This window comes from Triplophysa dalaica, chromosome 25 (genome assembly GCF_015846415.1).
Source record: "Triplophysa dalaica isolate WHDGS20190420 chromosome 25, ASM1584641v1, whole genome shotgun sequence".
NCBI classification, from domain to species: Eukaryota; Metazoa; Chordata; class Actinopteri; order Cypriniformes; family Nemacheilidae; genus Triplophysa; species Triplophysa dalaica.
The window spans coordinates 1,867,339-1,891,768 of NC_079566.1; the positions used below are offsets into that span (position 1 = coordinate 1,867,339).

The window sequence follows — 24,430 nt, forward strand, 5'->3', positions numbered from 1 at the left end:
ATACAATTCTTTCATGCCTCAATTTGTGACAATCTCAGATTTTGATTTATTAATATATTTGTTTGCTCTTAATGAATGTAAAACAAGATTTGAACTTTTTTACATGTTGTTAAAAAGATTTTCAAGAGATCTGTCCACTGTAACCTCTATAGGTGAAAGGATCAAAGATTCTTGTAAATGTTAAAAAAATGCTTGGAATGAGATTCCCATCGTGCCCGATTTAAAGAAAGACCAAATAACACAAATATTTCGGTAAAATAACGATTGAAAAAAATACAAACGCTCAATCCAATCCAAAAGAGCTCTCCATTCCTTTTTAAAGGGACAGTTCACCCAAAAATAACAATCCTGTCTACATTTAATCACCCTGGAGTGGTTCAATATAACGTCTTTGTTTTGATGAACACGGTGAGAGATATTGTGCACAACAGAATGAAGAAACTTATAAAGCAATTTTTCCAATGGTGGCCAATAATTGTTTAGTTACAAGCATTCTTCAAAATATCTTTCTGTGTGTTCCTCAGAATAAAGACATTTATACAGATTTGGAACAACCTGAGGGTGAGTAAATGATGAAAGAATTTTCATTTGTGGTTGAACTGTTCCTTTAAGTTTTGTATTTTCTTCAGACACCCTATTGAATGTCTGTGACTATGACACGGGTCGAGAGAATTGCTGAGGTGTCCTTAACACTCATTTATTCTTCCTTCACCTCGTATAGGCAAAAACTCTCCATGTCAATATTTGTCCTTGAGGGTTGGGTGCACAGGCCACTCCTTGTCATACACACTCCATCGCCCATCTGCACCCGACTCCGCCCTGAGAACACGGATCTGACGGCCAGGAATGCAAACGCACGGCCACAGAACTGTTAGGATCCAACTGAATTGTTGTAACTGGAGGAGGAGACTTTGAGGTTCTAGTGAACCCGTCAAAAAAATTGAATTACGTTGTTTGAGGTGTACAAACACTGATGGATTTGGAAGTTGGAAAGCAAACAGGCACCGAGTGTGAATGATGCTTATATATGCATACATGGTATAATGCATACAATGTTAGTTACTATCAGAAAAAAAACATGTAAAGATAAGGAAAGTTAGAATCACTACACAATCCGATTCATTTCTTAACATTTATTAATTTACACGTAGAAAAAAACTTTACATTTCCGAATATGCCTTTCGTGTTTACTCCGCGCTCTGACACACATAGACATCTCTCAAATGATAATGAAACCTCAGATAGAAAAAATATCATAAGGCTCGTGTCAAAATAAAATCATGGGGAAAAAGTTCAAAAAAAAAAAAAAAAAAAAAAAAAGTCCCACTAGAGACACAACGGCCAATGTTTTCACAGAAAACACCCGAATTAATTAGGCCTTGATAGTGGTCCGAAGCCCGGGTTAGGCTCATCCGAACACCGAAGGAGCAGGACAGACGCGTCTCGGGAGTCTGAGAGCCTTACAGCTTGAGAACGCACACAGCAGATCAAACAATAGCATCAATATCAACACGTGAAAAAAAAATCACAACCAATTCTTCTGATTGTCGCACTATAAGGAACAACAGTTGATACTTCTTTACAGGCTGGGATCTCTTTTCATAGAAAGGTATGATCATCGGACTGAATTCAAGTATGCAGCGGGACTTCAGAGGTTTGTATCTTGTGCCCAGGAACAAAAGGTGTTGTTTGCATGTAGTATTAACCCTTCAAGCTAAGATTCACATGTACAGTATTCTGATGCAGGAATAGAGGAACCACAATGGCAATACAATTCAGTGCAAGAAAATATAGCTTAATACCAGATTTGAAAGAAAATCTTTGAAATATTCGTGAAGAGGACCGTCAGGCACTTCAAATGCCTGTTTGCGATCTACACATGTGGTATGAGGACTTTACCCTTTTTCAATAGAAATCAGCTGGAAATAAGAATTAAACAATATTTCTGGCGATCTTAAGAGGGACAAAATTCAACCAAAAGTATCGTAAAATAAAATTCTAGTAATCGATTTTTCAATTCAACCATTACCTTGTTCAATTTCATGATGAATGATTGAAATGAATTGATGTCCGATAATAATTAATACATTTGCACTCAGCACCCTGGGGCTTTGGAAAGCTACCAGAATAAAGCCCTGGCAGAAGACTTTCTATACCTTGTCCTAGTGGTTACAAAGCAAAAGGGTACAATCTTAAGCAGTCGATTCAGTGGTACACAGCGTCACAATAAAAATATACATTTGAATCACCATCTTCAGGAAGCAGTATTTACACAGATGGTATATAATGGGTTTCAACGACTCTGCTCCTTTCATAACTTTTCTTAGGAGTCCTGCATATTGTTTGTGGACCCCATCAAACTGGGGATAGTGTTGAATCGAGAGGAAACTTATGAAGAAACAACTGTACAAGGATGCAGATGGAATTGTGCTGTCACAGATGCAAACATCCCAGCCCACAGGTCCTGTTCCCTTGAGTCAGATTCAGTCACTGTACATAAGGCTCATTTTGAGTCCTGTTGCCCACTAGTGGCGGGATAAAGGAACAGCAGTGTTTTTTTTTAGTGTCCATGCTGGGGAGGCAGTGGTGGTCCATTTACACCAGGATGGTAAAATGCACAATTATTCTCATAGCGACAGTTTCCCTTCATCATGAAATGGCGACACATGGGCCTCTTTGACATGTCTGAAATGAAAAGAAAAAGTTATCAGACTAAAGGTTTACAGTTACATGCGTACAAATATTTCATATTTCTAAAAGCAGGCATTTAAGCTTACCACCCATGTTGTTATGTCCTCCACGAGGCCCCCCACGTCCACCTCGTCCTCTGAAGCCCTGATCTCCCCCCCTGAAGCTCTGTTCTCCTCTCCCTCTCCCCCGGTGAAAGTGTCCTCCTCGGTGTGGTCCTCCCCTCATAGATTCATCACCCCAATAGTTGCCGTTGTCCGCTCCTCTACCCTGCGGCCCGGGCGGGGGGCCCATCATGCGTGGCCCACCGGCGTTAAAGGGAGGACCGTGGCCGTGGGGAGGAGGCGGGTGGTTGAAATGGGGCCCCCCGGGGGGCTTGTTCGGTGGGAAGCCACCGTTCATGGGCATCTGCATGTTCATATTGTTCATGTTCATTCCAGGTCCATGTCCGAGCAAACCAGGGTTTACTACGAATGCAGAAAACAAAATTAGACATGCTGCTTATGCGGTTTGTCAAACGTTTTGAAAAACAACATTTAGATGAATAATACATACTTGGAGGAGCATTTGGAGGTGGGATCTGATTCTGGTTTTGATTCTGTTGGAGAGAGCCCAGAAGCTGCTTGATTTTATCAGAGAAATCAGGCTGTTTGATCAGATCCTCTGGTGACTGGTTTGTTCCCTGAGCACCCTGAAAACATGCAGGCAATTTTAGAAGTCATGTCTAGTCGAACACAACTATAATCATCCATAAAATGTATTTTTTCTTACCATAATGGAAGTCAGCAGTTCCTGCACATTAACAGCTGGGTTATTATTGGCTGGTGTGGTGCCGCACTGTGCCTGAGGGCTGCGGCCGCTGTTGCCCATGCTGCCCATGAGGTTAGCCAGAACAGGAGGCAGCTTGGAGCCTTCGCCAGATCCAGAAGCGAGACCAACAGAAGCTGTGGGGTCTGTCTGCTCCATGAAATTCTCTTCCGTCATAGTGGAGTCCTATAAGCACCACAGAATGAGGTCAAAGTCTGTCATACAATGGATAAGCGACAAGAAAAACGAGGGTGGATTTGTGTAAAAAAAAAGTTTCTCACCTCATCCAATGGGATGAGACGGGGAGGCATGGGCTCATATGGCTCAGGGTCTGGTTCATGAGGACTGTCTGGAACACTGCAGAGAGAAAAACACATGTTTATTAAAAGCTCAAAAACATCTTGTATTTTATACAAACACATCATATTCACTTTTTCAAATCTCTTGTATATTTTTCCTAACAAAACAACGCTTCTAACAACTTTTTGCTGTAATGACCTAGGAGCACTTTCATGATCCAAACAAACCATGATGTATGAAACCAATGACAACTCTCATTATTTACTATGTGATACCACATAAAGAATGCTAACGTTGATTCATGATGTCTTTTAGTGAAGAATAAATGGAAATGAATAACCCCATTATACCAGAACACTAGATGAGTCTTACCTCTCTTTAGTAAGGAAGATCTCCTGCAGAATTCCCATTTCTCGATCTCTCTGGATCGCCTTCTCTCTGCTGCTGGAGCCTGGAATGATCAGGCTTCCCACCATGGTCAGAGGTCGTGGTGGAGTCCAGGGCACCCTTTCCTCCATGGTGTCATGAGAATGACGACGTGCCATCTCAAACGTCTGCCTGTCCATCATCAACTCCCGTTTAGCCGCCTCTCCAAAGTCTTTAATCTTATTGACATTCACTATAATGAAAAAGAATGGTCAAATATGATCAAATGAGGCACATGAATTTTTCAATCCAATGTTTTTTATACAGGGGAAAGTCAGTTCATGTCAGAAAGGCAGTCTTACCCCTCTCTGTCTCATCCAGGTCAAAGTAGAAGTATTCTTTAAGATTATCTTCTTCCGCCCACCGAACGCTTTTCTTTTTCTTTCCTTTCTTAGTCAGCGATTCCTCCTCGCCTCGAGGTTCAGACAGAGCATTTGGTTTCTCACCTGCAATAAAAAGAAATATTCATAAAAAAATCTGCACATACAGTCACATATATAAAAGCTCTTTGCTGGTTTCTGTGAAGTGTGACTCACTGGTGTCCATTGCTTCAGGATCTTCGGTGGGCACCGGGGTGCCGGGCTGCTCCAGGTCTTGGTTCTCATGAGGAGGGGTCTGAGATGAGGAAGCCTCAGGGGAAGAGGGTTTGGCCTGTGTGCCCGAGTAGGTTTGTGGCCTGCTGTCGAATGGACAGGGCTGTGATGGAGCACGAGAGAATAAACACTGTTAGTGATTGTGTGTTTAGGGGTGAAATTAAAATTCTCAAATACACAAAAGCTATCTCTAGTAACAAACCTTATTAGAGGTTGGAGATACTGCCTTAGATTTCTTCTTTTTGATTTTGATGCCAGGAACTGGGGCAGAGTTAAGAGCATCCAAAAATCCAGTGGCCTCCATCGCTAAAGAAAGAAAACACAGATATTCAGTAAAGAGATGCTTTCACCATATAGATGAAAATGATCTCAGCTCATTATATGCTTTTGTGTTTATTATCATAATCATATTCCTTTGGCTAAAGATGCTGAATGGGCAAACTCACGCTGTGGAGGTATAAGTTTGACTTTGATCTCTTTGGTAGAGTTGGGGGTTGTGTTAAGGGGCTTGTACTTCTTCTCCACCGGCGGTGCGTCAGACGGCGTAGTGCTGAATGAACGGAAAGCCAAAGTTTTAGCATCTGCTTTAAATCCACTGAAGCACAACCCTATGCAAATTCATTCAAATAAACTAAAAAAGGAGAGGCCAGACGAAAGAATTAGACAAAGTATTTACCTTGGTCTCTTAAGTAAAGCAGGCTTGATGTTGTATTTGTCACCGAGCAGGGGTGCGATGGGGGTCTTCTTCACAGGAACAGGAGCTGGGCTCTCCACCTCCAAACCTGTTTAAACACACAAAGTAAGAAATTTATTTCAAAACGAAAAACACCTATTGACATTTTTATCATATCTGTCTAATCTCTGAAAGACGGACCTGTGAAGCGGATCTTTGCGTGACTCGGAGCGTATGCTTTCGGTTTCTCTTTCTTCTTCTCCTCTTCCGCTACCTTTTCGCGGGGCTTCACCTCCTGGCGCAGTTTTCCCTCATCTTTTTTCTTTTTCTTGTCTGGTGCAAAAAGGAGTTGGGTTACCAAAACGCTTCCAAAAGCACATGCATTCACAATAAATCCCATTGTAGGTTTTGGTGAAAATGAGAACACCTACCATTGGGCGAGACTCCACTGGCGACACTCTGAGAGCGTATAATAGCCATCCAGCCCTCCACCAGCACTAATGACAGCTTCCTTAGCTCTGAGGGAAAGAAAACACACCAGGTTCAAATCTAAACTCTTGTATTGGAAGCAGACGGATGATTCGTGAAAGATTCACTCTTACCTTCTGTCTCTGCACTCTTGCTCAGGTGCTTCACCAGCTTGGCTGTGTTGTTCTGGAAGGAAAGCAGAAAGATGTTAAAAGACTGTGTGGGACCGTGACGTGTGCATGATCGGAATGCATTGGTGTGATGAAGTACCTGCTTGAGATGATCCACGGTCAGGGGAAGTTTCTGCAAGGTTAATAGGATGAGCTGAAGCAGGGGGGTGTTGGTGGTGGTTTTTGAGTAGGTGAGCCAAGAGTTCAACAGCTTGTAGCCCCCAACCCGGATAAATCTGTGCCAGAGAGGAAAAGTTAATCACAACTTCCAAACCAAAGCGCTTGCATTTTTTAACGCAATTTCAATGTTGGTTTTTTACACTTACCGATTAAGTATGTCGTGCGATTTCGTCTGTAGCAAAATGTTTAGATACATGCATCTGCTGACCATTTTATGGGATGCCTTCATGAGACTGTATGGGAATAGAGGCATTAGACGACGATGTTTCAAAAAAAAATATTTATGAGATTTCTAAAAAGTGTTGTTTCTAACTCACCTAAAGACTTTGGCGACTCCCTCAAGGCTCCGTAGCTCTCCATCCTTCCCCAGCAGAGCTTCGACTCCTTTCAGCACCTCTCTGGGGTCCACTGGGCCCACAGCCATTACTGCTTACTGAAAGAGAAAGAAAAACCTAGTGTTATTTATGCGCTTGTACCACAAACAGGTTCCATATTGGTATGGCATTAAATCTGTAAACAATACTGAAAATGATGATTATTGTTTTTTTTAAATGAGAGCCCACTGGAACAGCACAAAAACTCAAAATCTTTCAAATGTGGATTCCTATTACTGTTAGTTTTGCCGAGGTGACCACAAGACTGAAGCGACATAAAAATTATCAAACCGAGGACAACGACAAAAAGGCTCTCATGGCCACCGTGATACATCACCAAAGACCAAACACATGGGTGCTGCCAAGTGCCACCACTGTCTGTGTTTATGAGATCTAAAAGTGAAAAACAACTTGAGTGGAGTTTGTTTTACTGAGCAATATATGCCACGTTCTGGTATTCACACAACATTATTCAGGTTTGATAATCCATGTGGAAACGACTATCCCTCACACAAAACCACAAGGCAAGCAGTGTCCTGAATTTCAGCGTCAAGTCATGTCTGCATTCATTAAACATACTTCATACAACAACTTTTGCTACTAGAATTCATTCTGTTTGAGCAGGATAAAATGAGGGACTTGGATTATCAAGTTGAATGTGATAATGTGGATGACTACAAAGCCCACTACCTACTGAAGAAATTCATTATGAATATATGATGCCTGTTCATATTTAGTTTCTACAAGAAAAAAGGGCCAATGGATCTAAGTCTTATAGTTTAACATCTGGTATAAAAACTTCTTAATTATACAAGACCATTTTGGTGCTACATAAACAAAGCATCATTGATCATCTATAAAATTGGATGCAAGATTAGCGATAAATAGAATGTTTAGCTGGAATAAAATTTAGTATTATATTTGTGTGTTATGCCACTGTCATCAACCCACCTGCTTTTCATATATACTGTACATTACAACAAAGGAAAGGTTTACAGGTAAAACAAACATTGTTAAACAATCCTGTGATGGCTGTGACCAGCACCGTGCATTCAACCCAATATTTCGTTTAAATGATATAACTGTACAACAAGAGGAAAGACAAAACAGACAAAAATAAAACGACAGTTACTTCAGGAGAATGCACTTAAGAGTTGAACATAGTCTTCACAATTTCTTTTATTTCAATTGATTTTATGATAACCCTACCAAAAGCTCTCAAATATATGGAATATTTCAAATACCTTTAACAATTTCATTAATATTTCTTAAAACACTGGTAGAGTGCCCATGAATGATCTTTTCATTCTGTCTACATTCCTGAACCAGTCAAGTTGGACAAACACGTATTCAGCTGTCTTGGAAACAGAAGAGCACTGTCACACCGACGGCTGTGAACCACATAGAAAGCCTGACATACACTTCCTCCTCTAAACTGATCATTTACATTTAAAAAAAAATAGAAATTATATAGAAATGTATATTTATAGATTAAATAGAAAGCAAGTCAATTCACTTTTATGGAGAAAAGAAATCATTATATCCTCATTACTTTCATTATACATTATTTTCATTATATTTCAAATGTGTGTTTATCAACACGCACTAAACATAATGAAAATGTTTTGTTATTTGTATATGTAAGAATTTAAACATGTATATATAGAATATCATATATTACAAAAAGAAATCATTTAGCTACTTCTGTGTTTCATATATAGTGAAAAAAATTATATATTAAATATATTTCAGGTGTTGCAATCTCAGTACATTAACTTGACCTTTAAATTATGATGTATGGCGCCATCTTGTGGTTATTTAAGTCCACATTTATAGTTACACTGTATTTCCCACGTAGTAATATAAAGAGAATTGCTTCCTTTATAAATATTATAACTGAGACAAAGATAAGCAAAAATAATTGTACATTTTAATCAAACTTAAATGGACATATACCAATAACACAAATACTATTTGACGGTGTGGGAAGAGTGGGGGCGAGGGCAGCGCTTCTGGTAGAGAGAAAGAGAGAGAGGTTAAGAGAGAAATATATCACGTGATTTGCCCTGCCCACGCGGAGCATCAGGGAATATTTCTGCCTTCAGTTCCTCTCGATACAACACAATCGACTGGATACAGCAACGACACGATCTACAACACTGTAAACTAATGAAACGACTTCAGAAAGTAAACAACGGCCGAGGGTATTGCGCAATATAACAAATGCAAACACCAAATGTATATGGATTATGAGTATTTAGCATGCAAATTGTAACGCTGTGATTTATGTACTGTATATATTCGTCTAAAAATACGGTCTACTAATGGCTGAATCGAAAAGTACAAAATTACGTTACTCACTTTTGATCTGATAAAAATCGAGTGAGAAATCAGGTTTGGTCTTACCCGTAACACTGTTGTTCTCAGAATTCCTCTAACACGGAACATTACACAATTCCTGGAAACGTCACAGTTGTCATAAACAAGAGTGTGAAAAGTAAACAAGAATGTACAATTCATATTAAAAAAAAAAGTGTTAACATTGTCAAGTTTTCATGGGAGTACAAATGTGAGGACACGTTGCCAGTAGATAACAAATAGAAGGAAAGGTACTGGTTCACTTTAAGATTACAAATAGATCAGATTTTCTGAAAATATATGAGAATTGACCCCCTTATCCTATATATTCGTGTTCCTACTAGCAATTTGATGACCAACATCACTTGTGGATAAACTAATGAACCCTTCAAGTTCACCACAATGGAGACTATTTAAATTTTAAACAAATAAATAAAAACTCATTTGAACAAATGCAGCATAAATCATCCATTGTTGATTAAACGTTATTAAAGGCCAGTTTACATAAACTTATGAATCCACTCCAGTAAAGCACACATGGGGATTTGCCATCTGTCGAAGTCGCTTTCTCTAATAAAGCAGATTGCCATAAACTGACAGAAGAACAGAGGGGCTACTCTGATTCGCTGACGCCAGGGTTAAGCCACGCCTTCCATCTTTAACCACTTGTCTCGCGAACTCGATGTCTACCAAAACTTGTGCGCGGTCGCCATCTTGGAAAAAAAACAAGTTCTTTAAAAAACAAGGTCTCTCTCTCTTCCTTCGCCCGCCACTCGTCTTATTCATTTACAACGTCCTATATTTACCCGCAAGCGACTCACGGATGTTAAGACGATACCTCGAGCTTTCCTAAGAGGATGATAGCGACGCGAAAGCCGATCCGGACTGCAATATTTCCCGTAACGTTACATCCAGTCTGGAAAACAAAGCCACCATTGCCTCGAGTGCTCCGAGCAAACGACAACCCGTCCGCCATTTTAAAAGCAAAATCTACAAGACAAATAACACCATCGCCGTCCGTTTCGTAACGTTAAAGCATCTTAAACACACAGCATAAAATGCAATCTTTATAGGCAGACTGCTATAAAGTGATACAAAACCGTATGCCTAGGTTTATTACATCAGACGAGCCCAACGGTATCAATTTCCGACAACTAATACACCTAACGACATTAAAAAAAGAAAATGTTGCAAGTCAGTCTGGGGTATTTTTCCATTCGGCTAAATCCACAGTCGCACTCGGCAATCTTTATGTGCAGATTGCGTTGGTTGTTCCAGTGAGCTCTCCTTTGGAAAGAGTTTATAAAAAGCCCCAAATTAAATTCAGTCACTTCCTGCCTCAGCCTATGGCAATCTTTATGTACAGATTGCTTATGGTCAGCGATGGCTAGCTTATTATGCTATTTATCGTTATTAAATCAGTAAGATGACTCCCGTCTCACACACAAAGAGAAACAGGGCGTTGAAGCCGCTGCTCGGACTTTGCGGTGTGAGCTCATACGCTAGCTAGCTCTGCCTCGCTTTATCTCAGCATGCTGCCTGCCCCTAACTGCCTGTGGCGCACGCTTAAACTTCATTTATAGATTTTAGGAATTTATCATTTTTAACAAGACAATTGGTTAATTCGATTCAAATGGTTTTGAAAGTAAACACTTACTATTAAACCTCTCCTCTGCGTCACGGGTTGCTATTAATATATTGTGCTTAACAGCAACAATTTTCAGCTATTAACAGTTTAAGAGAACGTAAACTGTCATGACTTTAGCATTATTGGCTGAAAAATGGCATAATGGGCGGGATTGTGGTGGCTGAATTTTAGCTTTTCCTTCTTGAACAATCTTGAGCAAAAAAAGTAGTAAGCAAATGTCCGTTACTCGAGTAGAAAAACTGAGTTATTTGGGCTTTGATCTTCGAACACAGTTGAAAAATCCTCGACGTCAGATTTTCACTCAGACCTGAAACGAAGAACAGCACAAAGAAATGTTAGAGAAAACGCTGCGACGCTCAGCAGAATCCATCAGAAGTAGTTTGTGTGGTCAATACTGACTTAGTAGTCGAACTTTGGGACCAAAAAATAACAAAAACGACGTATAAATCAGAAAAAATCGAAGAGTCCTTTCTCCGATATGCCACTTACCTCAGATGAATCCAGGAATGCGCTAGAAGGGTGGGACTCTGTTTATATAGTTCTGACGTTTTTTACGTCACGAAGCGTAGCGTGATCGCGCTTTCGGGCGTTCCCTCAACATAAAATGTACTCGGTGATCACGCGGTCGGCTCACGCGCACACTCTCGAAACGAGTCAACGACCTTTGTCTGTTGAAGGTCACACCCATCCCCCTCTGCCAGTGTATTTTAACATGTATGAACATGCCTTGTGCATTTGGCTGTTTGTTTGTTTGCAATGAGATGACCTGAGTTATTATCATTTATTTTAAAATGGATAATTTGTGTTTGTACATGTACATGTACAAACATTGTAACGATGATTCAGGTTTTGTTTTCACTATGTATTGATAAAAAATGTTTCACAGAAATGACATGTTAAAATGTATTAAAATGAGCTGTTGCGTGGTGTTCTTTTCACGTGTAGAGCTGCGGAGTTCGATCGGGTATGACGCCGAAGTATCGCGAGAGTAATTCCAACGATGAATTGGTGCTTCGAATCTCGCGGTGTTTCACAATTCAATCGCTTGGCGCTGCGCACGATCTTGGCTATGAAGTGGAACCCCTTCCGCCAGTGTAAACTTTAACCTCTCAGCAACTTCCTTGTTTTATAGAAAGACAAAATGGCAGCCTCCTTACAACGCATTGGAATAGTATGCAGTCGCATATTTCCAGGTATTTTGCAAAGAAATCTTCAAACACAGGTTGGTTTGATGAAATCGTTTTGATGAATGTTAATAATACAGAAGCGATTTATTTGCGGTGCTCGTATAATCTTTACGGTATAACTTAGTGATCATGCAGACAAGATGACAAGGTTGATGTAGGACGCATCTTGTGCATTCTATATTACAGAGAATTCGTGATTGGAAATTAACCCCCATTGCTTCAGTGCATCGGGTGACTCTTCGTGCTTCATCTTCATCATCATCATCAGCAGATGGCACTGAATCCCCTCAGACGGTGTCTAGATATGCAGACAGTCCATGGGAGTACTTAAAAAGTGAAGGTACACATGAGCATATCTTGGGTATGAGAAAGTATTAGTAGTCGTCATTGTTAGGTTTAATACCCCCTCCCACTCTTCAGAGTACATTGAGCGATATGGATCCAAACCTGTCTGGTCTGACTACAGAAGGAACCACAAGGGAGGAATTCCTCCTCAGAAGACAAGGAAGACATGTATTGTATGTACATAATTATTCTGCTTTATTTATTTATTTCTTTGCCTGTAAATCTCAGTGGTTATGCAACAGTAATGCTCCACTTGATGCATTGAGCTTAAAGGTATAGTTCACCCAAAAATGAAAATGGCGGCGTCATTTTTTCACCCTCTTGACATTTCAAACCTGTATGTACTTTCTTTTTACTGCAGAACACAAAGAAGGTATTTGAAAGAAAGTTGGTAACCAAACAGCGCTGGCACCCATTCACTTCCATTGTATGGACACAAAACCAATGCAAGTGAATGGGTGCCGGTTAACAACATTCTTCAAAATATATTTTTTCTTCTGCGAAAGAAAGAAAGAACGAACCTATAGGTTTGAAATGACAAGAGTGTGAGTAAATGATGACAGAATTTTCATTTTTGGGTGAATTATCACTTTAATGGGATTCATTTTCTGTTGCCATAGAGAGGAGATGAGATTTGTGGGAATCCTTGTCCCATATGCCGGGATCCAAATGTCATTATCCATCACAAGGTTTGTCACCAACCTGTATCCATCCCACTGTTAAATTTGAGAATACACATTAATCTTTGAGTGTTGTGTTACTATGTGTATTTTTTATCGGCAGAATGTGAACCTGCTGCAGCAGTTTATTTGTCCTTACACAGGAATTGTGTACGATCCCACTCGAACAGGTACTTCCCCCCATGTTTTATCTCTTAACACATCACAGTGGTCTTCTTTTGTCATGCGATAGTATCTTTACACCTTTCCCTTAACCTTCATGTCATTGTTCCTCCAGGGGTGTGCATGAAACAACAGAAACTACTCAACCAGGCCGTTGATACTGCTAGAGATCATGGTAAATGCTTGTTATTGACGCAAAAAACACAAAGCTATCAGTTCACACTGTAGGCTTTCTCTTTATTTGGTCTAAACAGTTTGTGGTGACTTTTTCTTTCTTTAAGGCTTACTTCCGCTTCAGTTGCCTCATGTGGACTACTCAAAAGAGGACTACTCAAACACGCATGGTGCTGTAGGACAGACACCTGCCCCATCTTCCCTCACCTCCGGAGAACTGTGGTATCCATGGTACGGTCATGTTGAACCAGATGAACGAGAACTGGCAAGAGTGAAGAGGATCTACAAAGCCTACCTAAAATAATATTGAATAACCAAGGACATGCGTTACATTTTGCCATAAGATTCAGTCTGAAATAAAACCTTCAGAATAACCTGGACATTGTTGCAAAAATCATTTATTTGGTTTTACATGACAACAACTGGATGCATACTTCATTCAACCAGAGCTTGTCAGTGAGAATGTGCCTTTAAACACAACTCTTCCATCTGACATTTTATTTGTTAACTGATTCAAAATAGTAGCGTAATTCATCACACATTAATTCTATAGTTTTATATTTTGAGACAAACTGCTAATTATACAAGGCAGTTCAATACTACATGTATGTTTCATCAGTCTCGCAATATAACCCCACTTTAGCGCTAAACACTGCATACGTCTAACTTTCTCTGGTTAAATTGGATTAGTCCCATTGTGGCAAGTTAAGTTTTCGAGCATTGCATCACAAATAAAATGGCCTGAATATAATAATAATACAAGAATGTCAGACATTACGACTAAAGAACGAGTGCTGCATCTAATAAAAATATTGATATGGAATCGGTCAAGGCATGAAAAAACCCATCCTACATTAACACTGCTCTCAACGGTTTCCACAAACCACCCGCCAGTTCTAACGCGTGTACTTGGCATGGTCTTTCAACTTTTAAAAAACAACTATATTTTGTGTCTGTTGATTGAGCAAGGAAGAGAGGTTCACCGAGCCCTCCAGTGATGCAGTTTGACATTCTTGTTATTAATACCAGCCGTCGTTCAGTCTTTAGCCTTGTGGACGAGCGTTTCACCAAGGGCCTCCAACACTTCTCTCTTGTAGTCATCAAAGTCTCCATCGATATGGTTGATCGACTGGTTCTCCACCACCCACAACTGGCACTGGGTCTCAGTGATCAGCCTGGCATCGTGGCTCACAATTATCACAGCTAGAGAAGACAGATTCCCATTAGATCCTTGGTTTAAATCGTTTATAATTTGTACGATTTTACACATTTCTCATAAGCAGTATAAATATTTACTACGATACGGCATGAATGATCAAACTCTTAAAGAATATAAAGGAATGAATAATATAAATATACACACCCCCTTTGTATTCATTGATGGCTTCGGACAATGCGTCAATTGACTCAATGTCCAAGTTATTGGTGGGCTCGTCCTGTTAATTTGCATCAAAAAAACACAATTTGAATCTCCTCAAGCCTTTGTTATTAGTGATTTTATCAATGCAACACAAACACAACAACTCCTTACCAGGATGAGGACATCAGGTTGCCTACAAGAAAGTTCAGCAAAGACCACTCTTGCTTTCTGGCCACCTAGAAAACAATCAAAACATGTCTTTAAAAAGACAGTCGAGTGTGAAAATCACACCTGAATGCATTTCGGTGGTGCTTACCAGACAGTTTAGAAATCTCGATGGTGTGTGCATGGCTCTCTAAACCAAAGCGACCCAGACATTTCCTGGAATCCTGGTACGGAAGGTTAAAGTTCCTCTGGAGGTATTCTGTGGGAGCCTCCTCCATGTTCAACTGATCAGCGTACTGCTGGTTGAAGAAACCTACTTTCTACAGACAGACACACAAATTGAATTACCCAAATGAATATACAAAATGAATGTATAAAACATCATAGCACGCCAAATAATTTACCAATCTGTGGTTCTTTCTCATCTCGCCTTTTGTCTAAAATGAAGAGAAAAAATACTTTGTCATAATGCTAACAAAACTAACAAAGACGGGCTTAAAGAAAGCAAGTGTTACTTACAGGATTTAATTTCCCAGTCAGCAGTAAAAGGAGTGTACTCTTTCCAACACCATTTGGTCCAACTATACATACTGAACCAGACAACATTAACTCATGTTAGGTGTGTTCAAACTGCAGGTGGTCAACTCATGTTTTTGTTTTCGACCTTCTGAAGACACTAGATGACTTACTTCTAGACTCCATGTCAATACCGAAGTCCACATTCTTGAACAGGGGCTTCTGGCCTTCATAACCAAAGTCAACACCTACATGTGCAAGACAGATACAATCAACAAATCAACCATATCAAACACTCTAACGTTATTATTTTTAGAAAAAACCCTACTGCAAACCAAAGAGATGAGAGAGGAAAGATAAAAATCTAGGTCTAATAACTCACTGTACAGTCCGAGAATTGGCGGTGAGAGTGGTGGAGGGTTGGGGAAGGTAAATTTGACAGTATATTCTCTCGGCCTCTTGATGAGCTCTGGGGCCTCATTGCTCTCCTCCTCTTGACCCTTCTTCTTGCCCTTCTGCTGTTTCCTCGTCAGAGCGTCTTTCGTCTGTTTCTCCTGAGAATGAAGGACGGAGGATGAGAGGCTGTGCTTCAAAAGATTCAAATTAGGAAGTAAAAGTCAAGAACTTACGGCTTGTTTGGTGGACTTTCCTCCAGCTTTCAGGTCTTTCAGTTTCTTTTCTTGTTTCTCGTAGAGCTTGAGGAGTTCTTTCTGTTTCTGTACGTACATCTTCTTAAACGTCACTAGAGACATTAAGCACACGTGTGCAAATAGATATGTATAAATATATCCCACATTTGACTGCTTGGGACACGCTACTATGGTGTTCCGAGTGGTTGTTTGGGTGTTTTAGGGTGTTTCCAATGACAGTGAGACAGTTATATGCCCAGTTTCACAGATAAAGACAAAGCTTAAAGGGATAGTGATGACAGTATTTTCATTTTTGGGTGAACTATCACTTTAAAAATAGTCAGTTTGAGCTGTCTTTACTGAAAAAAATTGCTCTGACATAATAAAATATGTCATTGCCATTGTTTTGTCTCAAGAAGCACACCGATAGTGTTTTATACAATGTCATTTTAATCAAAGCAACTTACATATGCTAATTTAACTAAAGCATAGTCCTGGCCTAAGCTAATGGCCGAAGTATGGTCCATCCGTCCGCATACATACGCCATCAACATGATGCAATTTTCGTCATCAGAAAGGTCGTGCATGTACAAAAGTGCATGCGCAAAAAGTGCACTTATACATTAATTTGCAGTGGTTCTGTGATTGACGTGACTCAGCGCTACCCTCTGACACACATGCTCACTTTGTACTGCGCATGTGTCGAACTCGGACGTCCGCGCCTAATCTGTGTAGAGTATGTTCAAGAAGATGTGCAAACGCGATTATGCTCGAGATCTACGCAGAAAGTCAAGTATACCCTCTCCTTCAGCCTTGTCTGTGAAACCGGGCCAAAGTGTAATAAAAAAAGTGTTAAATATTTGTTCTTATTCATTTAATAGACTTTATTCGCATCTATGTTTTGAATTGAAACTCACGGTAGTTGCCCCTGTAGTAATAGAGTTTCTGATTGTCCAGGTGAGTGATATCTGTACAGACCTCATCTAAGAAACTCTGGTCGTGGGACACGATTAGCAGCGTCTTCTTCCAACTCTGTAGGTAACTTAAATAGAATACAAGAGATATGATTGTGGTTTATGAACACCCAATAAAAAAAGAATACTTTTTACAAATGAAAGTAACATGTGGGCCAGATGGATTTGATTAGCCGATCAATCGATTAGTCAATCGATTCATTTACACCTTGCTAATAGTTCACCCAAAAATGAAAATTCTGTCATTTCAAATAACACTTAAGATGATATTTTTAAATTCTGCTACTTAGGTCACCCTCTAGTGGTTCCAAACCTGTTTAAACATTCTTTGTTCTGATGAACACAACAGTTCTGAGGCACCATTGACTACCATAGTAGGAAAAAATATTGTATCATTTATTTCCTGTTACACACAATGAATTTAGAAAAGCAACTAGTTCTCGGGCACTTCTGACTACCTACATCCTTTCCTACAATGGTAGTCAATGGTGCACCAAAAATGTCAGTTTCTAACATTTTCCAAATATCTTTCTTTGTGTTCCACGGAAGAAATAAATGTATACAGGTTTGAAACCACTTAAGAGGCGAGTAATTCACAACAGAATTTTCATTTTTGGGTGAACTGTCCCTTTAAGTAGAAGTCAATCAATTACTTGTTAAGCCAGATGACAGCGTTCAGGTCCAGGTGGTTTGTGGGCTCGTCCAGCATCAGTAGCGTGGGCTCCATGAACAGTGCTCTGGAATGGAAATAAACAAAAACACGCTCAAGCATCATACCTCACATCTGGTTTTTCACAAAACCATCAGAGTCCAAAATCTTTGCTGACCTGGCCAAGGACACTCTCATCCTCCATCCTCCAGAGAACTTCTTGGTGGGTCTGTTTTGCATCTCTGGAGTGAAAGACAAACCGGCCAAGATCCTACGTGCTTTGGCTTCTGCTGCAGCAGCTCCGATTATCCTTAACTCCTCGTAGACCTGAAAAAGAGAGAGAGATGCACACATGGTTATTGTCCTATGAAGGACGTTCACATCCATGCTGTTGACGGACTATAATTCACCTTATCGAGTCTCTCAGATACGCTGTCGTCTCCTTTCTCCAAGAGATTTTGCAGCTGTCTCTCCTCTTCCAGGAGCTTCAGTCTCCGTGTGTCGGCCTTCAAGACCGCCTGGACCGCTGGAGTGTCGCCCGCCACCACCTCTGAAGAACATCATAGACAGAAGTGAGGGGGGGAAAATGACCGAAAGTATTGGTGATGACAAAACAAGACATAATGCTGTGCTGTACCTTGCTCACAGAGCAGAACATCAATGTTGGGAGGAATACTTAGAGCTCTGTTGGCGATGTGTTTAAGTAGAGTGGTCTTTCCTTTTCTGTGATTCAAATACCGTGACAACAGAGCAAGAATTTACAATTGTGTCTAAAGGCAGTGCATTAATTATGTATATATTTTAACCTAATTTTGCTAACTATTTAAAACGCTAAAACAGTATCAACTCACCCATTGGGTCCAACCAGACCATACCGTCTCCCAGCAACAATCAGAAGGTCTGCATTGACGAACAGCTCTTTACCATGGGCTGAAATGCTAAATCTTTCCAACTAAAAAAAAATGTAAACAATTAAACTTGAATAAACCTTTTCAAATGGCTTTGAGACAACGATGTCAAAGATCTGACCTTGATATCAGAAGCATTTTCCAGCATGGCCTGTCGTGAGGACAGCTCGGCCTGTGAGACAGAGAAATCTCCCTCGATAGCGTTCTGAGCACGTACGCTGGCCACCTGACGCTCATACTCCATCTATAGATCATAAGACAAGCCAAAGACCCCAAACATCAGTACTCTGCAGTCAAAATTGTATTATTGCATTTTAATCGTATGTGGGGATAATGAAGCAACTACCATTTTCTTTTTCTTCTTCTTCTCTTTTTTACTTAAGTTAGCGAAAGGGTCCTCCTCTTGTTTTTCATTGGACTGCTCAGATGCGATCGCATCCTCTGCACACTAACATATCAGAAAAAAAAAGAGGTTAACACTGGGTAAATGCAATGGACACTTAAAGCTGCAGTCCTTCACATTGCCCTCTTTGTCGCCAGTCCTTTACATGGTTTGTGTTTTGGCACGGCTGCTAAATGACTTCTGTGCTAAATGACTGACCGCTCACACCGCATCAGAGCACATCTGAACATCAACATGACATAAACATGTGACCGTGTCTATACTAGATAGAACGCAAAATATATAAAAACATTACTAATCAATTGTAGTGTTTGATATCGCGTCGCACATGATGTAGACAATAACATGGAAAATACCGTCTACCTTACGTCCTACAAGTATTATATCTCAAGCATGTCATCTGAACACGTACAATATCTGTCAGTTTTGATCTGACTACATGAAACAAAGACTTTTAAAAACTAAATAAAGATAGTGAGTAGGGCTAGGTATCGATTCTGATGTTCCGATTCACGACCTATATTCCATTCTCGATTCGAGTCAATGATTATAGATTTAATACAAACCCTAGAGATATTTCCAAGAAAGATCAGTAAATCCACACACACGTGATAAACAAGTCGGTTCCTCTCCTTTGTGTTTATGGACGTGATGTAATGACGCAAAGAGGTACTCCCCCAAATTCAAATTTCCTGCCTGGGGTGACCCGACTTATAAATCATTATTATAAGCTTACCGTTGTGAATCAGGGTAAGATACGACAATAGTTTTGAACACTGATCTGTCTATGTATTTACTCAATAATTGATTTCTGATTATTTTTACCCCAAAAATGCCACTTTAAAGGTCCGGTTCGGTAAATAAATAAAGACTAATTGAGATTTAGTGGTATCTAGTGGTGAGGTTGTGAACTGCAACCAATGGCTCACTCCACCTCTCCTTTTCGAAACACTACAGTGGCTAACAAAGAAATAAGATGTCGCCACATTTTCGCTTCTTTGCCGAAGGAGATACCAGATTTACGTTATACGCTCTGTAGAGCAGTCTGTCCGTTTAGGGGTACTGTAAAAAAGACATGGCGATTTCAATGTAAGGGGACCCACGGTGTATGTAGATGGAAAGCTCATTCTATGGTTAGAAAAACATAACGCATAAACACATACACATAGTTATGTATATCATATTGCATTTCTGTCAATAGAGCCTGCAAAAAATTACACAGTAGACTTTTAAAACAGGGAATATTTGGAACACAAGAATAAAACGTAAATATTATTGTACCATCATGGTATCATTATCATCACTCTTCTCCTCTTCTTCCTCATCTTCACTAGGAGGGCGAGCAGGCTTTCCTTTCTGAAAGCACACAAGCAAACACAGTTGGGTAATTATAATTCAAGAAAAGAGCAATCCCAGAATACATTGCAGCACGAAAAACATATCCAAGATGACAAATAAATAAGTCCTTAAAGCAATTATTTAACAGATACTTTAGACATCATGTTGTAATTAGCTTAGCAACATGCTAAGTATATAGGAATCAAATAAAGATCAAACTATGATTTAATGTTTGTGTCAAGCTTAAACCAACCTTTGGCTGTTCTTTCTTGCCTTTCTTCTGAGATTTCTCTTGTTCTTTCTTCTCAGCTTCGACTTCCTCCTGCCAACATTAAGATGTCTGTCAGGTTACAACACACTTACTCGATATAGGCGGTTTCATCGGACTCACGCTCCTGGCTTGAAGTTAATTTCCAGTCTTTATTTAGTAATAATATAACAATTTATTTTATATTAAATTTATGTTCATATTTTATTGTATATAAACTATATTCATTACATTAAAACTACTCAACAGTTATAGATTCTTTGCTGAGGTCTGCCGGAAATTAAGTTTGGACCACATATCGCTTATCTTGTACCGTATATATTCATTGGCCGTTTAATATAAACACACAAACGACACCCACCTTCACCTTATTTGGTTCAGAAGCAGTTTGCTTGCCCTTTTTTACTCCCTTCTTTTCATTCTCATCTTTTTTCTCCATTTCTTCATCCTGTTCATCCTCAGAGGCCTCCTGTGTTTAATGAAACAGTGAGTTAAAGATCCTGAGACAGTGAATGTGTGCGGCCAGCACGGTTAACCATTTTTTTCATAAGGCAGTTTCGAATGTACAGAATAGGTTAGTTCTCATTAGGTTTGAAGATCTGCCTCCAAGTTTAAAAGATAAAACTGATAAATAAAGAAAGAAGAAAAAAGAAGCAGGTCGGAGAGAAAAAAGCAGAAAAGAAAAACTGTGGACAGGAATTTTAAGGTTAAGAAACATTCCCAAGTACCCACCTTCAACACCTTAGGTTTTGGCTTATCTTTTTTCTTGCCCTTGGTTACCTTCTCAACTTCCTAAATCACATACATACATGTACAGAAACAGGCACATGTCCTTGTAAATTTAAAAATCATTTATCAGTTTTAATCAGCATTTTATCCAGCATTATTTGCTTTTGTATTTAACATGAACAGACTCCAAGTGATCTTTGAGATCATGCAAACTGGATAAATCTCATTGGTTAATGCAAGAATAAAATGATGTGATTGAGCCTCACTCTAAAGGTAAAAAAAATAAAACAAGACGGATGTAATAGGCACCAATGTCACACAAGGGGGAAAAAAAATATCATAGTTTTCAATGCATGTACATGAGAGCACACTGGACGAACCGGAAATGAACTTTACATACAAAATTGAATGATGGGAGAGAAAATGAGGGATAGCTGGACTTCAAGTGAGGATGAATAACACTGTCAGAAATGATGAGGTGTGTGGTGTGTGATGTATCCGTGTGCATATTTTAGGTAAGAATAAAGTCCAACATTTGAAAATACTGCAATGGTAATATCAGTACCGATGAATATTTAGAAAACAGGTAAATATTATCAAGGCTAAAACAATCCATCAACCTATAATTGATTACCTTGACAAATGTGACGCAACATTCATTGCAATTCATTAGAAAAGCATCTTTTCCATATTATTTATAGTCTTGGTCCTAACCAGCGGTGCTGGTGATATGCAGCGAGCTCTAATGGACTCTACAGATGGTTTCATTGGAAGCACGTGCCTGGCCTGAAGTTAACTTCCAGTCTGTGTTTGGGTATCGGCCTAGCTTGTGGTAAGTAATACAACAATTTATTTTATATTCATATTTATTGATATGATTTTTTTATTCCTTATTAATTATTATGCAGTACTCGACCCGTGTTGTATTACACAAGACACATGCAGATTATTCTAAATTCACACTAAATACTAATTACCTAAGAACTGTTATTTTTAAAGTTACTTAGAAGTGTTAATTTCCATGACAAAAGATTAAAAAGCAGGAAACACTCACTTTAGAGCCCTTCTTGTTCTTGGGTTTATCATCATCATCGTCGTCATCATCCCCACCTGCTTCATCTTCATCATCCTCACTCTGACCTAAAGCAGCAAAAATGTTCCCACCCTAGTAGTAAGAAAATCAAGCGAATCATTTTATATACATAGTAAATTATAAATAAATAACACACATTGATGCTAATTGGGTAGTTGACAAATAAACCATCAATGTATCCTAAGAATTTTGAAACAATCTGTTAATAGAATTTTACTTTATTAAAATATATATTTATATTATAAAATAAACTGAAAGAGATTTATCTTCAAAGATTTTTGGTCTATTACACCGTAGTACACATGAACGGTTCATTTGCAAACCACCCCTATACGGTATGAAATAAAAAAACATTTTGATAAAAAAAAAAACTTACTTTGTTTCTCTTTCCTCCTTTGACTGGAGCAACAACTGCAATATTAAAATAAAACCTGTCAAGTTAAATAGCTGGTGCGTTGTTTGTTAAACACTAAAACTTTAAAGCCCTCGTTCACATTACAAGCTCCTCGTTTGGAGAAAGTTAAACATTTCTCAAATTTGTCGCATAAACAGTTGCTACTGCTCGTGTCGCCAGAAGTCGCCAGCTTTCCATTGAAATGAATGGGATCATGTCGCTTGTCATGTGAATGGGGCATTAGACTGCATTCACACTCAAGTAGAATACAGCCGTTTCATTGTGTATACAGATATGTTAATGCACTGTTACATTCGTTTTAAAAGTTACACTTGCATGTTACCACTATACATTTTCAAAGAATCAAGAAAGTCACTTTGGATAAAAGCAAAATAAATGTAAAACGTAAATGAATTAATGTCAAAGTATTCTGATCTTACCCTCTTCTTCCTCTTCGTCTTCATCACTAGGCTGCACTGAAAGTTTCTTCAGACGCTGCATGACCTCTTCATCTTCATCCTCATCATCTCCTTTCTTGCCTTTCCGCCTGTCTTTCTTTTTCTTCTGAGGCTGACAGCAAATGACAAAGGATTTCACAAATAATACATATTTGATAGTTATTTATTAGAAAGGTTTAAATACTGGAATGTATGAAGTACATCAATTTCAGACCTGTTTCCCCTGCGTCTCTTTTAGTGGCTCCTCTTTAGCTGGTATATTATCTGATGTCAGTTCTTCAAAAAACTATAAGGATGAAACCATTTATGAAGACACATTTCTGATCTCATTTAACATGCATGATGACAAAATAATTAGAAAAAAAAACATGATAAAAATGTAATAAGTTAACATATTCATAACTTTTGACCTTTCTGTAATTAGATAAAGTAAATAACAACTTATCAATGAATTACATTATTAAGTTATACAACCAAGTAGAAATATATATATATAGAACATAAATGTTACTTACACTCTTCTTCCCTTTCTTATCTTTCTTTCCTTTCTTGACATGTTTGTCTACGAAGAAAAGCATCACATAAAGACCGTTAGATATTTCTGTTCACACAACACAGTCAGACACAAAGCAGACTGCACATAAGCACGCTGTCAATTGTATGACAATGACATAACAGAGAATGACATGTGTACATGTTAAAAACAACGAAAGTGTCTCAAAACCTAGTTTAAACTGCCTACCCGATCATTATAAGAACGATCTCTGGGTTTTGAACATAGCCATGTGTCAGCTTTCACAGTAACTTAACGTAACGTTGTCTTGAATTATAACTTGCTGACAAAATGATGCAATGTCTCTTGAAAACTCCGCAATCCGCACTAGCATAAAACCAACTCTTGTCTTAAGCTAATGTGCTTAGCAAAGTACATAATAAAATGAGTCCCAACCCTTTGATTTACATTCAATATAATGACAAAGCTGCGTTCGCATAAACGAATGTTGTTCTTCATTATTAGCTCCATCTCGTTATCATCATAAGCCCTTTTGTGTTTAAATAAGTATTATAATATTACCCGTGTGTGATACGTCATCGCCTTCCCATTCAGCCACTTCCTTTGATTTTTTTGGCATTTTTAGATTATTGTTTTGACAAAGAAAGAAATGATGATAATTCTGAATCAAAGATGTAACTGATTACAGCTGACAATGCACGCGAGCACACTGTAGTTCATATCACATGCGGCCTATACGCACTATCACCGCCACACACACTCAAACGCCGGGAAGTGGAACCGGAACAGCGCCACACTT

The 24,430-nt window shown here is 39.1% G+C and overlaps 3 protein-coding genes across 5 annotated transcripts; 1 reads left to right on the forward strand and 2 right to left on the reverse strand.

Annotated features, from left to right (window-relative positions):
- Positions 1-1,118: 1,118 nt before the first annotated feature.
- Positions 1,119-11,299, reverse strand: ppp1r10 (protein phosphatase 1, regulatory subunit 10). Of its 3 annotated transcripts, none has more exons than XM_056740901.1 (19): positions 11,175-11,299; positions 10,695-10,992; positions 6,623-6,738; positions 6,452-6,538; positions 6,226-6,361; positions 6,090-6,141; positions 5,919-6,005; positions 5,689-5,820; positions 5,491-5,596; positions 5,261-5,364; positions 5,017-5,120; positions 4,758-4,917; positions 4,524-4,667; positions 4,168-4,414; positions 3,777-3,852; positions 3,460-3,681; positions 3,244-3,379; positions 2,778-3,155; positions 1,119-2,685 (listed from the first exon to the last, which is right to left on the reverse strand). In XM_056740901.1, exons 3-19 carry the CDS (start codon positions 6,727-6,729, stop codon positions 2,561-2,563), a joined length of 2,403 nt encoding a protein of 800 aa, XP_056596879.1. In that variant the 5' UTR covers positions 6,730-6,738; positions 10,695-10,992; positions 11,175-11,299; the 3' UTR covers positions 1,119-2,560. The 3 variants fall into 3 exon arrangements, with proteins under 3 accessions (XP_056596879.1, XP_056596882.1, XP_056596881.1); XM_056740904.1 differs by having other exon boundaries at positions 9,086-10,992; XM_056740903.1 differs by having other exon boundaries at positions 11,085-11,179.
- mrps18b (mitochondrial ribosomal protein S18B) lies at positions 11,269-13,621 on the forward strand. Its single transcript, XM_056740905.1, has 8 exons — positions 11,269-11,399; positions 11,631-11,907; positions 12,059-12,212; positions 12,293-12,390; positions 12,838-12,906; positions 13,001-13,067; positions 13,175-13,234; positions 13,341-13,621. Exons 2-8 carry the CDS (start codon positions 11,827-11,829, stop codon positions 13,535-13,537), a joined length of 726 nt encoding a protein of 241 aa, XP_056596883.1. The 5' UTR covers positions 11,269-11,399; positions 11,631-11,826; the 3' UTR covers positions 13,538-13,621.
- abcf1 (ATP-binding cassette, sub-family F (GCN20), member 1) lies at positions 13,614-24,404 on the reverse strand. The gene is made up of 27 exons (XM_056740900.1): positions 24,193-24,404; positions 23,633-23,679; positions 23,332-23,403; positions 23,100-23,229; positions 22,642-22,676; positions 22,227-22,337; positions 21,176-21,235; positions 20,805-20,912; positions 20,429-20,497; positions 20,119-20,193; positions 18,781-18,882; positions 18,556-18,678; positions 18,378-18,478; positions 18,164-18,249; positions 17,937-18,076; positions 17,705-17,853; positions 17,531-17,614; positions 16,821-16,945; positions 15,904-16,016; positions 15,657-15,828; positions 15,448-15,522; positions 15,278-15,348; positions 15,163-15,195; positions 14,910-15,078; positions 14,765-14,829; positions 14,597-14,669; positions 13,614-14,436 (listed from the first exon to the last, which is right to left on the reverse strand). Exons 1-27 carry the CDS (start codon positions 24,248-24,250, stop codon positions 14,270-14,272), a joined length of 2,613 nt encoding a protein of 870 aa, XP_056596878.1. The 5' UTR covers positions 24,251-24,404; the 3' UTR covers positions 13,614-14,269.
- Between the last annotated feature and the right edge of the window lie 26 nt (positions 24,405-24,430).

What these genes read in the sequence shown, in the direction of transcription:
- ppp1r10 (XM_056740901.1), bottom strand. Translation starts at nt 6,729, where the DNA reads ATGGCTGTGGGCCCAGTGGACCCCAGAGAGGTGCTGAAAGGAGTCGAA. An exon ending in CAAGAGTGCAGAGACAGAAG is followed by an intron (nt 6,006 to 6,089) that starts GTAAGAGTGAAT and finishes TCTTTCCCTCAG; the next exon opens with AGCTAAGGAAGCTGTCATTA. An exon ending in CAGTGGAGTCTCGCCCAATG is followed by an intron (nt 5,821 to 5,918) that starts GTAGGTGTTCTC and finishes TTTTTGCACCAG; the next exon opens with ACAAGAAAAAGAAAAAAGAT.
- mrps18b (XM_056740905.1), top strand. Translation starts at nt 11,827, where the DNA reads ATGGCAGCCTCCTTACAACGCATTGGAATAGTATGCAGTCGCATATTT. An exon ending in GGAGTACTTAAAAAGTGAAG is followed by an intron (nt 12,213 to 12,292) that starts GTACACATGAGC and finishes CCCACTCTTCAG; the next exon opens with AGTACATTGAGCGATATGGA. An exon ending in AGACAAGGAAGACATGTATT is followed by an intron (nt 12,391 to 12,837) that starts GTATGTACATAA and finishes CTGTTGCCATAG; the next exon opens with AGAGGAGATGAGATTTGTGG.
- abcf1 (XM_056740900.1), bottom strand. Translation starts at nt 24,250, where the DNA reads ATGCCAAAAAAATCAAAGGAAGTGGCTGAATGGGAAGGCGATGACGTA. An exon ending in GCCAATTCTCGGACTGTACA is followed by an intron (nt 15,523 to 15,656) that starts GTGAGTTATTAG and finishes TTGCACATGTAG; the next exon opens with GTGTTGACTTTGGTTATGAA. An exon ending in TGAGAAAGAACCACAGATTG is followed by an intron (nt 15,079 to 15,162) that starts GTAAATTATTTG and finishes GTCTGTCTGTAG; the next exon opens with AAAGTAGGTTTCTTCAACCA.